The sequence below is a fragment of the Myotis daubentonii genome, chromosome 16, assembly GCF_963259705.1.
Source record: "Myotis daubentonii chromosome 16, mMyoDau2.1, whole genome shotgun sequence".
Classification (NCBI taxonomy): domain Eukaryota; kingdom Metazoa; phylum Chordata; class Mammalia; order Chiroptera; family Vespertilionidae; genus Myotis; species Myotis daubentonii.
The window spans coordinates 15,582,513-15,597,863 of NC_081855.1; the positions used below are offsets into that span (position 1 = coordinate 15,582,513).

Consider the following 15,351-nt stretch of genomic DNA (forward strand, 5'->3'; position numbering starts at 1 on the left):
GGAGAGAGAATCATTGATTGGTTGCCTCCTGCACGTCCCCCTCTGGGGATCGAGCCCACAGTCAGGGCATGTGCCCTGACCGGGAATCACACCGCCACCTTCTGGTGCATAGGTCGACACTCAACCACTGAACCACACTGGCTGGGCTGTAAACCTTATTTAAAAAGCAAAATACCTAGGATCGCGAGATCACCAAGGAACCTGGCCCACCCAGGACAAGGCTGATGGTTGGGATGTGGCACCAGAATTCAGGGGTCGGCTAAGCAGCAGGTGGGACAGGCCGAGAGGCAGCAGATAATGGTCTATTTTTTGAGAGGTCTTGTTACTGTTGTTGAGGGCGCTGGCTGCTAGAGGGGTGCTCAGACCAGAATCATTGGAGGGCAGGTGGGAGCTTAGGGCTGGAGGGAGAACAGCAGCAATAAAACAAAACAAAAAAAGCTAAAACTTGATTGGTAGCCAGAGACAGAGATGACAGCTTCAGGATGAGTAGGCCTGGAGCCGGGGCCACAGGCAACCAGTCCTGAGGATGCACTAGGCTGGGCTCCAGCCACGCTTGGCCATGACCCGGACTCAGGCGGTGGGGTCCTGACCAGCTCCCTGTGGGGCTCTGCCTCTTCTCGGGGAGTTTATTGGAGCAGGGCCCAGGGGATGATCCTTGGATGGGGTGGGGGTGGACAGGCAGGGAGGGACTGCGTCAGGGATGCATCTACACTAGCACTGAGCTGCATTCTGGGAAGGCAAGAACTTGGAGTTGGAAGACCTCAGACCCCGGATTCCCTGAAAGGACAGCAAGGAAGGAGAATAAGGACCTCCCATGTCCGTGGGTCTGCTCCGCTGTTCCCCTGTGACCCGGCAGAGGGCGCCCTGCAGCGCCTCGGAGGGGGTCAGAGACCTGCAGGTGCACCCAGCTTCAGCACTGACTGTCCCACACACCAAACGCCCTGAAGTTGAACTTCCTGTCCATGAACTTCAGCATCCCTCTGACTGGATGCCCTTATTGGCTTTCAGATGTGCCTGTGTCCACTCATGCTCTGCTGCCCACTCAGGATGGGGTATCTCACCAGCCCACTAAACGAAAGCCCACAGGGAAAGCTTCAAACGTAGAGGGGGGGTGGGGGGGAGGAATTACTTTAAATTGAGGGGGCTGCCCTAACCGGTTTGGCTCAGTGGATAGAGCGTCGGCCTGCGGACTCAAGGGTCCTGGGTTCGATTCCAGTCAAGGGCATGTACCTTGGTTGTGGGCACATCCCCAGTTAGGGGGTGTGCAGGAGGCAGCTGATCGATGTTTCTCTCTCATCGATGTTTCTAACTCTCTATCCCTCTCCCTTCCTCTCTGTAAAAAATCAATAAAATATGTTTAAAAAATAAATAAATAAATAAATAAATAAATTGAGGGGGCAAAGTGGCATGCAATATGAGGACTGGCCACGAGGTGTCACTGTGGCTCCAAACCTATTCTATAGCTACTTTCCACCAAGACACTGTAGAGTTTAGTACAGTGGGGCCTTGACTTACGAGTTTAATTCGTTCCGAGACTGAGCTCGTTAAGGACCTCGTTAACTCAAATTACTCTGTCAACTCAATGCAAAAAATCAGCGGAGAGACAGCTGGTATCTCAAAAAACTCGTTAGTCGGGACACTCGTAAATCAAGGCCCCACTGTAATAATAATCCCACAAGATTATTTGCAGCTCATAATCTCCAATGAGAATCCCCCTCCAAGGTCCCATTTGGTCTTCACATCAACTTTGATTCCCTGGAAGGGCTGACAAATCCATTTCACAGATGAGAAAACTGAGGGAGAGCATGCTCTGTGATGCTCTGAGGCAGCCTGAGGATGGCACGCCCTTAGGACACAGAAGGACTGTCCCAGACCACCAAGCGACACTGAAAAGCTTGACACAGCCCGCACTACTCCACGTGGGTGACATAAATGTGGTTTTGTTTTTTTTCCTCCCAATATCTACAAAAAATTTTTTAATTGAAAAAAGTGAGAAGCATAGAGAAACAGAGAAAAACACTCACACCCCCTGGCACGCACTGTTCACATGTGGGCACTTTTCTGAAGAGCCAGAACATTTAGAGGTGAGAGCAGCTTCAGGGGCCACCCAGAGTCCGGCTGAGGGAAGACGGCACCATAGAGGCTCCGCTGGAGACAGCCAGTCCGTGTCCAGGACGGTGTCTGTTTGCCCCTCCAGGCCCTGTTCCCTCTCCGCCTGAGTGCCCAGGAGGACTGCAGCAGAGGGCGCTCTCGTCCCAGCGGCTGACTGGGGTCAGCCAACGGTGGTTGGGGGGCAGGAAGGGAATGAGGCCCCAGGATTTAGTCCCCCAGCTTCCCCTCCACCAGGCTGCTGTGACATGGCTGCAATGCACCCCTGAAAGCCACCGCTCCTGTGCCCTCAGGTCACACTCTGGAACTGCTCCTTCCCTTCGGCCTTCCGATGCCAGGGTGGCCATGGCTCCTGGCTGTTTGCCCTGGGAGCTGCAGCACCTGGTTGGTTGCCCTTGACCTTGACCTCCATTCCCAGCCCATTCCTTAAGCTCTCCTGGACACCACATGTTATGGGCTGAGTTGTATCCCCCATAAAAAGGTATGTTGGAGTCTTAACCCCCAGTACCTCAGCAATGTCACCTTATTTGGACATAGGGTCATCGCAGATGTAACTAGTTAACACGAGGTCTTGCTGGCGTAGGATGGAGCCCTAATTCAATGGACCAGTGTCCTTGAGAAGAAAGCCATGTGAAGACAGACACACAGGGAGCAGCCATGCGATAACCAGGACAGAGAGATTGGACTTACGCAGCTGCAAGCCAAAAAAAGGCCGAGGACTGCAAGCCAACCACCAAAAGCCAGGAAGAAGCAAAGAGGGATTCTCCCCTACAGCTGTCCTGAGAGCAGGGCCCTGCTGACCCCTTGATCTGACTTCGGGCCTCCAGAGCTGTGAGGCAATACGTTTCTGTTGTTCTAAGCCACCCAGGCTGTGGTATTTGTTACAGCAGCCACAGGAAACTCATACACCCTATTCGAGTGGATCTCTGTTTCCAGCCTGGATCTTGACCAACATGGCCAACACCCAGAAGAATCGTGAGACTCCTTTGGGGAAAGTCGAAAACCAGAGGAAACAGCCCATCTCTCCAGCAGACACAGGCATCCTTCTAGGGGCACTTCCCAAGCCCCCGGGAACAGCTGGCTCTGGTCAGCATCGGACAACTAAGCAGCTCCTCATCAAAGGGCCTCATATGCTCCAAAATTCAGACACCAAAACAAGCCCCTCTAAGGTAGAACTGTTATCTCCAGAATATTCCAAACCAATCTGCTCAGTGACATGTGTCTTACTACACATGAGCAGACAGACCCCTTGGCTGCGAGGGCAGGGCTCACAGGAGGACAGTTTTGCTGTGGATAGAGCAGTGGTTCTCAACCTTGGCTGCACATTAGAATCACCTGGGAATCTTTTCAAAATCCTGATTTCTGGGCCTCATCCTCCGGAAATTCTGTTTCTTTGTTACGGGGTGGGGCCACAACATTAGTAACAAAGACACAGAATTTCCGGAGGATGAGGCCCAGACATCAGGATTTTGAGAAGATTCCCAGGTGATTCTAATGTGCAGCCAAGGTTGAGAACCACTGGGATAGAAGGTCAGAAACACGGAGCCTGGTGCCCTGAGGGCGGCCCAATCAGCAGGGCTGCGTAAGCTGGCAGCTGTATTAGGAGGCTGCTGCAATAACGCTGGTGATGGCTACAGAGGGTCGGGGGGAAGGAGGCAGACACAGAGGCAAGTGATGCAAGGAATGTGGAACTGGCAACGGATTGGGAGTGAGGGATAGGGAGAAATGAGGTCAAAGATGACAGGGAGATTTCACAGCAAGCATGTCAGACTCAAAGGCTAACACGGGCCAAATAAACAAGGTTTAAGTGTATGTGGGCTGCAAGAAAACAAAAGGTTCAATTTTCATAGAAACGTAGGTTTATTTCGATAGAGACATGCTCTGTCCTCACAGCCTTCCCTACTGATTCCTCTAGAACGGTGGTTCTCAACCTTCCTCATGCCGCGACCCTTTAATACAGTTCCTCATGTTGTGGGAACCCCCAACCATAAAATTATTTTTGTTGCTACTTCATAACTGTAATTCTGCTACTGTTATGAATCGTAATGTAAATATCTGATATGCAGGATGTATTTTCATGGTTACAAATTAAACATAATGAAAGCATAGTGATTAATCACAAAAACAATATGTAATTATATATGTGTTTTCCGATGGTCTTAGGCGACCCCTGCGAAAGGGTCGTTCGACCCCCCAAAGGGGTCGCGACCCACAGGCTGAGAACCGCTGCTCTAAAAGGGACAGCAGCCTCAGGGAAGGGAAGACCAAGGGGCCTCCGGCATCCTTGCTGAAGATGGGTCCACCAGGGACTGGGAGCAATTAGGCCCAGGGCAAGCGCTCCAGCTCACGGTGCATCGTGGAGAACACAGCTAACTCGGGGGCCCCCCCTCGGCATACCCAGGGGTATTTAAAGTTGGGACCTTACAAGGGGAGCACATCTGAGGACACAGGAAGTGACGCTGAGCTTAGAAAGAGCATGGGTGCTAAACATGACGAATGAGCGGCATCTGAGGAGCACGAACCAGATAAAGCAGGAAGGCTCCCAGACTTCACAGCCACAGAGGACGTGGCCAGCCACGGCTCCCACCCGCCCGGAGCACAGCGGCCAGGACCAGGACGGGAACAGAACCTGGGTTTCTGAAATGCAGACACAGGTCCACGGTGCGCGTGCCCTCGGGTGAGTCAGGCGGCTGGGCTTCCCGCTTCTCCTGTTATCTCGGGTCCACCTTAGCTCGGGTCCACTTAGTTCGTGCTCAAAAGCAAGCGTCTTTCCCAGTGGGGACAGAAAAGGACATCATTCTTTCTTCTTAAGAAAAAAAAAAAACACAGCAAAGACATACCAGTGAGCCCGGCAGTGAGTATGAGAACTACATTTGGGGAGTTGATGTCCGGAACCAATGGTTCCCATGAGAAAGGAAGTATTTCTAGAAAGCGTGCTGTGTAAGTACAGAGTCACCAGGAACCCCAACTGTCGGGCCACAGGCCTGAGGTCACTTGGCAGCTTCCAGGGGCAGCGACGGGGCATTTGTCAGAGCGGCCACTGGGCAGCCTGCGAAGCTCCAGGAAATGGGCAGGCTCAACTCCCAGACCGGGGCTTTCTATGTCTTAAAAAGCAAGTCATGTTAGCCCGGCTGGCGTGGCTCAATGGCTGGGCGTCAGCCTATGAACCAGGAGGTCATGGTTTGACTCCTGGTCAGGGCACATGCTCAGATTGCGAGCTCCAGCCCCAGCAGGGGGGTGTGCAGGAGGCAGCCAATCAATGATTCTCTCTCCCCATCTCCTTTCCTCTCTGAAATCAATAAAAACATATTTTAAAGCAAGTCATTTTAACTAAAAGCTTTTTAAAATTCCAGTGAAACTCGAGTAATGACGGTCTGGTATCAACAGCAATGAGCCGAGTGGATACAGCAGGAACAAAACAATACCATTTATAAAACATGAGTAATCCAGCCATTCCCATATTTCAATGACGGGCTTTTATTAAAAGTACACACACGCCTCATACTTCAACTTTTTTAAAAAAGAACTTCCTTTTGTCCTAGTATCAAAATAGTTACCTTTTTTAAATACCTTGAAAATCTTTAATACAATTATTTTGTTATATATTAAATATTCTCCTAACACCTCAATCATCTCTCTCCTAGAATCTTGCCTGTCACTACCACTTTTCTGGCATTTCAGTGCTTTATCCCAGAGAAACATTAAAAGGAAAAGATTTTTCCTGTTAAGTCACCTATTTAAATTTAAAAAAAAAAAATTAATAGGAGCAGCCAATGGCAATATTTGATTTGATACAGAAGATTCGTATTAACTGGGCTTCCCTACAGAGTTATGTTGAAAGGTGTGCCCACAACCAATCACTCTTTAAATAATTCCTCAGATCCTGGAATTACTTAAACAAAACAGCACTTCTTGCCCTGAAACGGTAATGCTGACCCAACGGCGCCCTCTAGTGTCCCATGAGGAGAAAAGCAGCCGACCGGACAGGAAGGTGTTTGGATGTGTTGGAAGTCTAGATGTGAAGACCAAAAACATTTTATTTTTCAGGGGTCCCAAGACAAGTGGCTTCCCAGAGTCCTGCTCGCAAGCCAGGCCGCCTGCAGCTGCTCGGGGCAGAGCTGAGAGGATGCCAGCTTCCCACGACACTGGACGCACCGTCAAAAGCTGGACTCCGGTAACGTTTTCTTTCGCCTTAAGGAGAGAGTGTGGTATTTCACCCTCTGCAAGCTGCCCAAAGGCATGTGCTCCCCAGGAACGCTTCTCTGTGCCGGGCTCGGCGCCCTCGCCCTCGGGGGCCTGCAGGCCTTGCGGGGGAGGTGCAGAGAGCTGGGCGCAGAGCGGACAGCGCCCTCCGGGCCCCTGGCCGGGCCCCCCGGCGCCCGCAGGGGAGAGGACGAGACTCGAGTCTGCTCACCCACCGCTGGGCTCAGTCTGCCACTCCCCAGAGAGACTGGGGCCACCCGGGGGGCCACCTCAGCCCGGTCATTCTTCTTGTTCTTCTTCAAAAACACAGACCTCAGAAGGGTGAGGGTCCCCTGTGGGAGTCTGTCTGGCTCAGGGTCCCTTCCCTCTGCATCTGCCCTGGCCCTGGCGAAGGCATTTTGAGGAGCTGATCTGCCCACCGTACTTGAGGCGTCCTGGGTCCCCACATGGCCACTTTCCTTCCCGTTCGCGGTCCTCTGGCCCTCGGGCCCGGCTCGCTTCTCAGTGTGCACTGAGGGTGTGACTGTGCGCGGCAGATCCAACTGCCTGGAGAGCCCGATATCGTGGCCAGCATGTCCCTCCAGTTTCCCCGCTGTGTTCAGACCATCCGAGGCTCCATGGCTGAGGTGGCCCTCGGGGCAGGACACGCCGGCTGGTCCTCTCTCGCTGGCTCGCTGCTCACTACCCTCACCCTTAGCAGAGGGGGTGGCACTTGACCTCGGCCCCGCCGACGTCTCGGCCCCGCCAGCAGCGCCCGTCAGCAGCGGCACGATGGACTGGCTCGTAGACCGAGGCCTCCGTCTGGACTCCAAGTACTCCACCAACTCGACCGACGCCACCACCGGTTTCTCTCTGTGTCCAAAAGACCACCGGAGGGGCATGGTCCTGAAGGCCCCCTGCTTGGCTCGAGAGGCAGTGGGCACCTTCATGCTGATGCTTCGGCCTCTCTCTCCCCGGACCAAGGGCCTGGACTGCAGGCCTCCTGAAAGAGACACCAAGAGCCTTAGTGCCCACCGACCCTCCAGCTCAACAGGAGTCACTGCAACGCCAGCCCCTGAACCGGCAGTCACTGGGCACCTCCGACGCTGCAGGCGCTATGCTGGGCACGGACACAGCCGTGGGCGGGCCACTGTGGCTCCTGCCCGCGGAGCATCACGCTCTCATCCCTATTCCACCGAATCCATTTGCACACTGAAGCCACAGGGCGAACCAGTGCCCAAGAAGGTGGCCAGCTACAGGCCAGGCAGTGCAGACTCCTGGTAAAGACCAGTCCCTGAGGTGTCTAGCCCTCCGATTCAACATCACTTCCATTCATCTTTAAGTATTTCCTGAAACAGCATACTCTGCACAAGTTCTGCTTATGGACCTGCTTTCCCAGGCCAAATGAGGGCCAGTCCCTGTGTGCCGAGCAAGGCATAGAGTGCCAGCCCAAGCCCCTGCTCTCAGCCTGCGCAGGTGCTGTTCACTTGCTGAAGGAGTCGGGGCAACGCTGGCTAGATGCCCATCTTCACCAATGACAACAGCCCCCCAAAGGGAAGCAGAGCCACCCCAGTGTGCGCAGTGGGCAGGGGCGGGCAGGGCCCTCTCCTCAGCATCCTGGGCCCACCGGCAACAGGACCTGCCCTTTCCTGGCCAGTGCTTTCCACCTTCCGAGGGTTTCCACTCACTTCCGCACTCAATATTTCCTAAGAGCCTGCTGCGGGCTAAGGACAGTGTTCAGGGCTGGGGACACCGTTGTCGAAAAAATACAAAGCGCTTGTCCCTTATGGGGTTTGACAGGAAATAAAACTGTATGATCTCATGGGATGTCAGGACAAGAGCTATGAGGAAGAATGCGGGGGAAATACGGGGCGGTGAGTGACGCCTGAGGAATGATGAGACCTCGGGGCAGAGAGGGAAGAAGCCATGTGGAGATCTGGGGAGAACAGGCTCCAGGCAGAGGCAGCTGCTAGTGCAAAGGCCCGGGGCACAGGTAAGCTTGGAGGGCCAGGGAGGCAGGAAAGAGACCACCGTGGTTGGGATCGAGGGAGAAAGGGGGGCTTCCTCTTCTGAGCCCCGATCTGCATTTGGCGACGACTCTGCTGTAGCTGCAGAGTGCAGCCTCCGGCAAGCTGGCCCTCGGGCATTTAGAAGGTAAGGGGAAGCTGCACAGGTGAGCTGAGCCTTCTCCGCCTCTGAGACGGAGCCTCCAGGACCAGGCTGGCGAGGGGAAAGGCTAACTTGGGAGCTGAGGCCAGTGCCCTCCCCCCAATCTAATAACCAGTGCTCAAGAGAAGGTGGAGGGGGGCCCCTTTGGGAGAAACAGAAAAATAACAGCGCACAGGAGGGGTCCAGCAATCAGAGGGTCAGAGCATGCGACCATCAGAAGAACCCCTGGAAATGGAGCCACCAGAGGAAACAGACAACGTAAAGTTCTTAAGGAGACTCAGGTATAAAACAAGAGGCTGAAAATATAACTCCCAGGCTTTTCAAGTCAGTACATGAAGACATCCAAGGTCCCTGTTGGAACTCACACTAGTGGCCTGACATGATCGTGGAATTTGTGAAAAGTCCATAATTGTGAAAGCAATGTCCCATACCTCCGAGCAAAATGACGAAGAGACAGAAATCTCAGGGAAAAGCTAGGAGACTCAGAGGACAGATCCAGGAGACACAACAGGCAAGTAACAGGAATTTGCAAAGCAGGTGAGACAATAATTAAACAACAAAAAAGATCATTTCCCGAAAGAAAAGCCTGCATCTGTAGAAGGAAAGGCCTCCCCGAGTTCTAGGTGGGATTGATGGACAACACACACCCCTAGGCACGCTCTGGTAGAACTTCTCAACTCCAAGGTCAAAGACAGAATCTTAAAAGCTTCCAGCCAGAAAGAACAAGTGACTCTCACGGGGGAAAAAATAAAATAAATGGGCTTCTCACCTGCAGCCCTGAGGCCTGGCAGACCGTGGGAAAACTCCCGCAGACGCCTGGGAGAAAAGGACTGCAAGCCAAGAGTCCTCCAAGCAGCCAAGCGCCACTCACTCCCACGTGAAAGAAAAGATCTGTGGCCGTGCAGAGTTAGAGGACACAAGACGCACACCCCAGAAGAGCTCTGACCAGTCACTCCCGGGTCAGAATGAGACCTCAGGCAGCGGGGGTGGAACTATCCGAGGTGCTCAGCGGACCCTGCGGTCCGTGCACCGCCCACCCACCCACGTGGGGCTCGGACGGGGTGAGACTGTGCCACATAACGTTAAGTCAGCGTGTTTGGGATGGAAAGGTACTGCAAGCGGAGTTCTAATTGCAGTCTGAAGAATATCCACCATCTCAGCAAATCTGAGAGTCGGGGGTCGAGGCGGGGGCGCCTAGAGCAGACCAGAGGAAACGCGTGAAAGCATCGGAAGGCCGACATGGAAGCGTCGTGTAGGCCTCCCATGTCTGGGAGGAGGAGAGAAAGCGGGGGGGGGGGGGGGGGGGGCGGGCAACAGAAGGACTCGCAGGGAGTTGTTGGCCTTTCATAGCCACATAATTACAGGAAAAGCCATTTGATTGTAAGTATTGGAAACATAAAGCAGCCATTAGCAAGATGGAAAAGAACAGAACTTCCAAAGGAACAAGGGGAGAAAAAGGGAATAAGTAACAACATAATCAAATCGGTAAAAAAAAAAAAAAAAAAAAAGAAGAAGAAGAAAAAAGAAACAAGTAATGGAAAAATTTTAAATAAAATGAAGTCAAGTTGTGCAGTTATTATATTAAATATAAACAGACTGAACTCTCCCCATTATAAGGTAGCCTCTGTATTTTTGACAGTAAAAGAAAGCAACATAATGTGTATCGAACCGATTAAAATTGACTCTAATGCAAAAGAGAAGGGTGAAACGATACCAGGCAAAGGCAAACCAAAAGGAAGGATGCCGGGGTATCATTATATCATTATTCATCTTGAACAGGTGGAATTTAAGATGAAAGGCATTAAGCAGGATAAAGAGCAACATTATAATGAGAAAAGACACAATTTCTAAAGAAGATCTCACAGTCATCAGCTCACAGACCCTCCCACCACAGCAGCTAAACATAAGCTTATATTTAAAACGCAAGTTGTTCAAGTTCTTGGGGTACCCGATTAAAGCTATAGCTCTACAAGAAGGGGTGCATATACCCCCTTCCCAGCCAGGCAGTCCTACCAAGGTTAATTTAAAGACATAGGTGAATCGAAGACAACCATCGACTCACCTAATTTAACAGTAATGACATAAAGCTCACATCCCTCAAATAGGTGAGGTGTACACTATTTCATACATGCACAGGACACTTAACACAGTAATACTCAGGTACTTACTTGCCCACAGAAAGGAAATGTTTGAGAACCACATTCTTGGATCACAATCCACAAAATTAGAAATAAAGATTAAAAAGGTGACCAAAAAAAATCTTAAATATTTGAGACTCCCAGATAACCTTTAGATCAAAGAGAAATCACAACTGAAATAACATACTATCTGGAAATCACTGAAAGAGAGAAAAACAACACTTCTGAGCCCAAGGAAAGCCATAAAAGAAATGTATCATCGGGGCACCTACCCTACTGAAAACCCAAGGAAGCTTGAGCCCCTGGCCCCCACACTCCCAGGGACCCCAGCAATATTGTCTAAGGGTCATGTTTTTGTAAAAGTTGCAAAAGCAAGCCGTGTTTCTATCCTTTGCTGGACAGCCTCTCCGACACCCATGCCCAGTGACGTCAGTACAGCACCACAAGGTCGAATCCATTCATTTTCGTTTAAAAATGCCTCGTTATCACAATGTCCCATGACCAGAGCCGCTGGGAGGATGACGTTCCCCGGCTATCGGTGTTTCTCTGGCATTTGGACTGCTGGCATCTGGGAGGAACCGTTCTGTACAGAACAGCATCGTCCCTGCCTTTGACAGTGAAGGTCGCCTCCCAGCCCTGGCCAATGTGGCTCAGTTGGTTGGAATATCATCCCATTCACCTAAAGGTCAAGGGCTTGATTCCAGGCAGGGCCCTTACCCAAGTTTTGGGTTTGATCTCATGTTGGGGTGCATATAAGAGGCAGCCGATCAATGTTTCTCTCTCTCTCCCTCTCCCTACCTCTCGCTCTGGAATCAATGAAAAGACAGCTTCGGTGAGGATCTCTGGCATAGCCCTGGGGAGAAGAGGTAGTACCACCCAGTACTGAACACCTATGGCTAGATTCTTACCTGCCCAGGTTTAGTGCCACCTCAGAGCTTCTCAAACAGTGGCCCTCCAGCCTGGTGATCACTTACCCAGCCTCGCCTTAGCCTCTCAACCATATGTGACACCGTTGGCCACAATTTCCTCTTCTGCATCAGTGGTTCATTTGCACCCAGGTTTCTTCCTATCTCCCTGGCTCCTCCCTGTTCTTTGCTGGCCTCTTGCCCTGCCCACCCTCCTATGGAGAACTCTAGGGCTCGATGAAGGTCTACATTCCTTCCTATCTGTGCCTTCCCCAGGGGAGCTCAGCCAGCCCCGGGGTTTCAAGTCCATCCCTGTGCTGACGGCTCAAACATTTATCTCCTTAAAACAGTGGTTCTCAACCTACCTAATGCCGCGACCCTTTAATACAGTTCCTCATGTTGTGGTGACCCCCCAACCATAGAATGATTTTCGTTGCTACTTCATAGCTGTAACTTTGCTACTGTTATGAATTGTCATGTAAATATCTGATATGCAGGATGCATTTTCATTGTTACAAATTGAACATAATTAAAGCATAGTGATGAATCACAAAAACAATATGTAGTTATATATGTGTTTTCTGATGGTCTTAGGCGACCCCTGTGAAAGGGTCGTTTGACCCCCAAAGGGGTCGCGACCCACAGGCTGAGAACCGCTGCCTTAAACCATCTTGACTTGGAGGTCTTATGGGACTCTCAAAGTTATCAAGTCACAAGTTTCTAGATTTCTCTCCAAAACTGACTGTTTCCCACCCAATTCTTTCCCATCTCATTAACTGCACTACTAACCTGACCACCTAGTCACGTCGATGCTAGCCAACAAGGGTCCTCCTGGATCACTCACTCTCTCACATCAGCAAACCCATCAGCTTCATCTTCAAGTATATCCAGGATCTGACGTCTCTTACCTAACACACTCGTCCAAGCCACCACTCTCGCCTGGACAATCACATAAGACTCCCCACCAACCTTCTGTCTTCCACTCTCGCCCCTCTATGATGTGTCCTCCACACAGCAGCCAGAGTAGACTTTTTAAAAATATAAATCAGCCTGGCCGGCATGGCTCAGTGGTTGAGCGTCAACCTATGAACCAGAAAGTCATGGTTCAATTCCCAGTCAGGGCACATGCCCAGGTTGCGGGCTCAATCTCCAGTGTGGGGTAGCCGATCAATGATTCTCTCTCATCATTGATGTTTCTATCTCTCTCTCTCCCTTTCCCTTCCTCTCTGAAATCAATAAAAATATATTTGAATATGTATGTATCAACACTAATAAAAGAGAAAAATGGTAATTGGCGTACGAGCTACCCTTTTCATTGGCTAATCAGGGCTATATGCAAATTAACTGCCAACTAAGATTGACAGTTAACTGCCAACAAGATGGCGGTTAATTTGCATATGTAGGCACAATGCAGGGAGGCGAAAGGGAAAGCAGGAAGAAGCCCCCTGCCACTGACAGTGATCGGAAACCCAGCGGGGAGCTAAGAGCTGGGGGGCAGCCATGATCGGAGAATCAGGTGCCTTTTCCCCCCTGGCCAGTGATAGCAGGAAGTAGGGGTGGAGCCAGCGATGGGAGCTGGACACGGTCGAAGCTGGCAGTCCCGGGAGCTAGGGGTCCCTTGCCTGGGCCTAAAGCGGAGCCCACGATTGCGGGGCCACTGCAGCTGCGGGTCCCCACTGCCCGGGCCGGACGCCTAGGCCAGAGGCGTTAGGCCTGGGTAGGGGCGGAGCCTGCAACCGCGGGGAGCTGGGGGTCCCCTGCCCAGGCCTGACACCTCTGCCGGAGGCCTCAGGCCTGGTCAAGGGGCCGATCCGGTGATTGGTGATCGGAGGGTGATGAGGGTCAACTCCTCTGGCCCGGGCATCAGGCCTGAGTGGGGGCGGAGCCGGGGATTGGGGGGATATGATGGTTCCCTTGCCCAGGCCTGAAGCCTGGGTCAGAGGCGTCAGGCTTGGGCGGGGGGTGGAGCCAGCGATCAGAGGGAGATGGGGGTCCCCTGCCCAGGCATGATTCTGGGCCAGAGGCCTCAGGCCTGGGTGGGGGCCAAAGCCAGTGATCGGGGGGAGATGGGGGTCCCCTGTTCAAGCCTGACACCTCTGTCAGAGGCGTCAGGCCTGGGCAAGGGGCCGATCCTGCGATTGGAGGGTGATGGGGGTCAACGCCTGATGGCTCCCAGTATGTGAGAGGGGGCAGGCTGGGCTAAGGGACACCCCCCCCCCAACACCCAGTGCACGAATTTCGTGCACCGGGCCCCTAGTATAAATATAAACATATACACACACACACACACACACACACACTAGAGGCCTGATGCATGAAGATTCATGCAAGAATGGGCCTTCCTTTCCCTGGCTGCCGGCACCGCCTTCACTCCGCCTTTCCACCTTCCCATGCTGCCCAGAGGCACGGAGCGGCTGGTGCAGTGTAGAACGCCTGCGTCATCGCCATGGCAACTCAAGCATCCCACCCCACCCCCGGCCGCTCTGCGCCTGCATATGCAAATGAATCCACCATCTTTGTTGGGTTAATTTGCATACTCCTGATTGGCTGGTGGGTGTTGCGAAGGCACGGTCAATTTGCATCTTTCTCTTTTATTAGTGTAGATATGTGTGTGTGTGTGTGTGTGTGTGTGCGTGCGTGTGTGTGTCTTTTTTACATACATTACTTCTCTGCTCAAAATTCCCCCAAAGCTACCCGCTGTACTTGGGATAAAATGCAACCTTAGTCCATGGGCCCTGGCCCCTGATCGCCTGTCTCTGTCCTCCTCGCTCACTGTGCTCCGCCACAGCTCGGTGCCTTCCGCCCTCCCACACCCCCCGCTCATCCTGGAATCCATGCCTCACTCTCACTCACGCTTTCCAAAGCGGCCTCCTTTGTGGAAGGCCTCCCCACAGCCTCTGCGCCCTCTCTCCTTCACCCCTGCCACGACATCTTCTCTGACGATTCACCTCTCCCCCTTGTCCCTGCTCTACGTCATGTCATCACATTCGTTTACTTGTTTCCGTGTTGTCCTCCCCCTGAGACAGTGAGCTCCACGGGGCAGAAAGGATGAACCTGCTGCTGGAGAGGACAGGGAGGAGAGGGAGGCAAGGGCCAGGCGTGGGAGACCCGATCTGACAGACGAAGAAGCCTCGCATGATAGACACTGGATACTCTGGCCATGATCCAGCCCTCGTTCAAGAAAATAATCAGCACATTTAACCACACGAGAAAACATACCCTTTTCCTGACTGGAGAGGCTGCTTGTGAAAACGAGAGGGTCGGGCCCCGGGGGCTGGGTGGGGCTGGGGGCCGAGCGCCAGGACGACAGGCTTCCCCTCGTGCTGCTGGGGTTGCTCCCGAGCCTCAGGAGCCAGTGATCGGACAGGGAGGAGCTGGTGGAGCCTGCGGAGGAAGCAGAGGGGGAGAAAGTGCACCTTCTCCAGCATCGGGGGTCCCGGCGGAGCTCCGCAGGGCCGGACTCCCACCCCCGAGCCCTGGAACTGCCGACCAGAGCGGAACCACACACTCAAAGTGCAGGGCCAGAGGAGAAACCTGCAACTGACCACCCGCTGGCCAAGCTGGAAGTTTAAGGACAGGCGTTGGGCTCAGACAGGCAAGTGCGTTGATGAGAATGGAAATGCTTCCCATGAAATTACTTTTCTCCAACTCCCGTTTCCTAAACATGGTGTGCTCTCCATTCTTCCTACAATCTTCTGCGAAGGGAAGGCAGGCTTTGCATTCGGCTTGATTTAGACCATTTAGGGGGCATCTTAGTTTTATTTGGCTATTTTCCAACAATTGGAGAAAAAAATCTCAGTAGTGTTTTTAAAAAGCTCTTTTATCTCAAAGGTAAGGATGGCTAGTTT

The 15,351-nt window shown here is 52.5% G+C and overlaps 1 protein-coding gene across 3 annotated transcripts in view; it reads right to left on the minus strand.

Moving 5' to 3' along the window:
• Window positions 1-5,566: 5,566 nt before the first annotated feature.
• Window positions 5,567-15,351, minus strand: part of USP43 (ubiquitin specific peptidase 43) — a 57,778-nt gene continuing 47,993 nt past the window's right edge. For all 3 annotated transcript variants that reach the window (XM_059668622.1, XM_059668621.1, XM_059668620.1), the window contains 2 exons: window positions 14,723-14,887; window positions 5,567-7,294 (listed from right to left, as the gene is read on the minus strand). In XM_059668622.1, coding sequence (XP_059524605.1) covers window positions 6,267-7,294; window positions 14,723-14,887 — 1,193 coding nt within the window. In that variant the 3' untranslated portion in view covers window positions 5,567-6,266. The remainder of the gene's footprint in view (window positions 7,295-14,722; window positions 14,888-15,351) is intronic.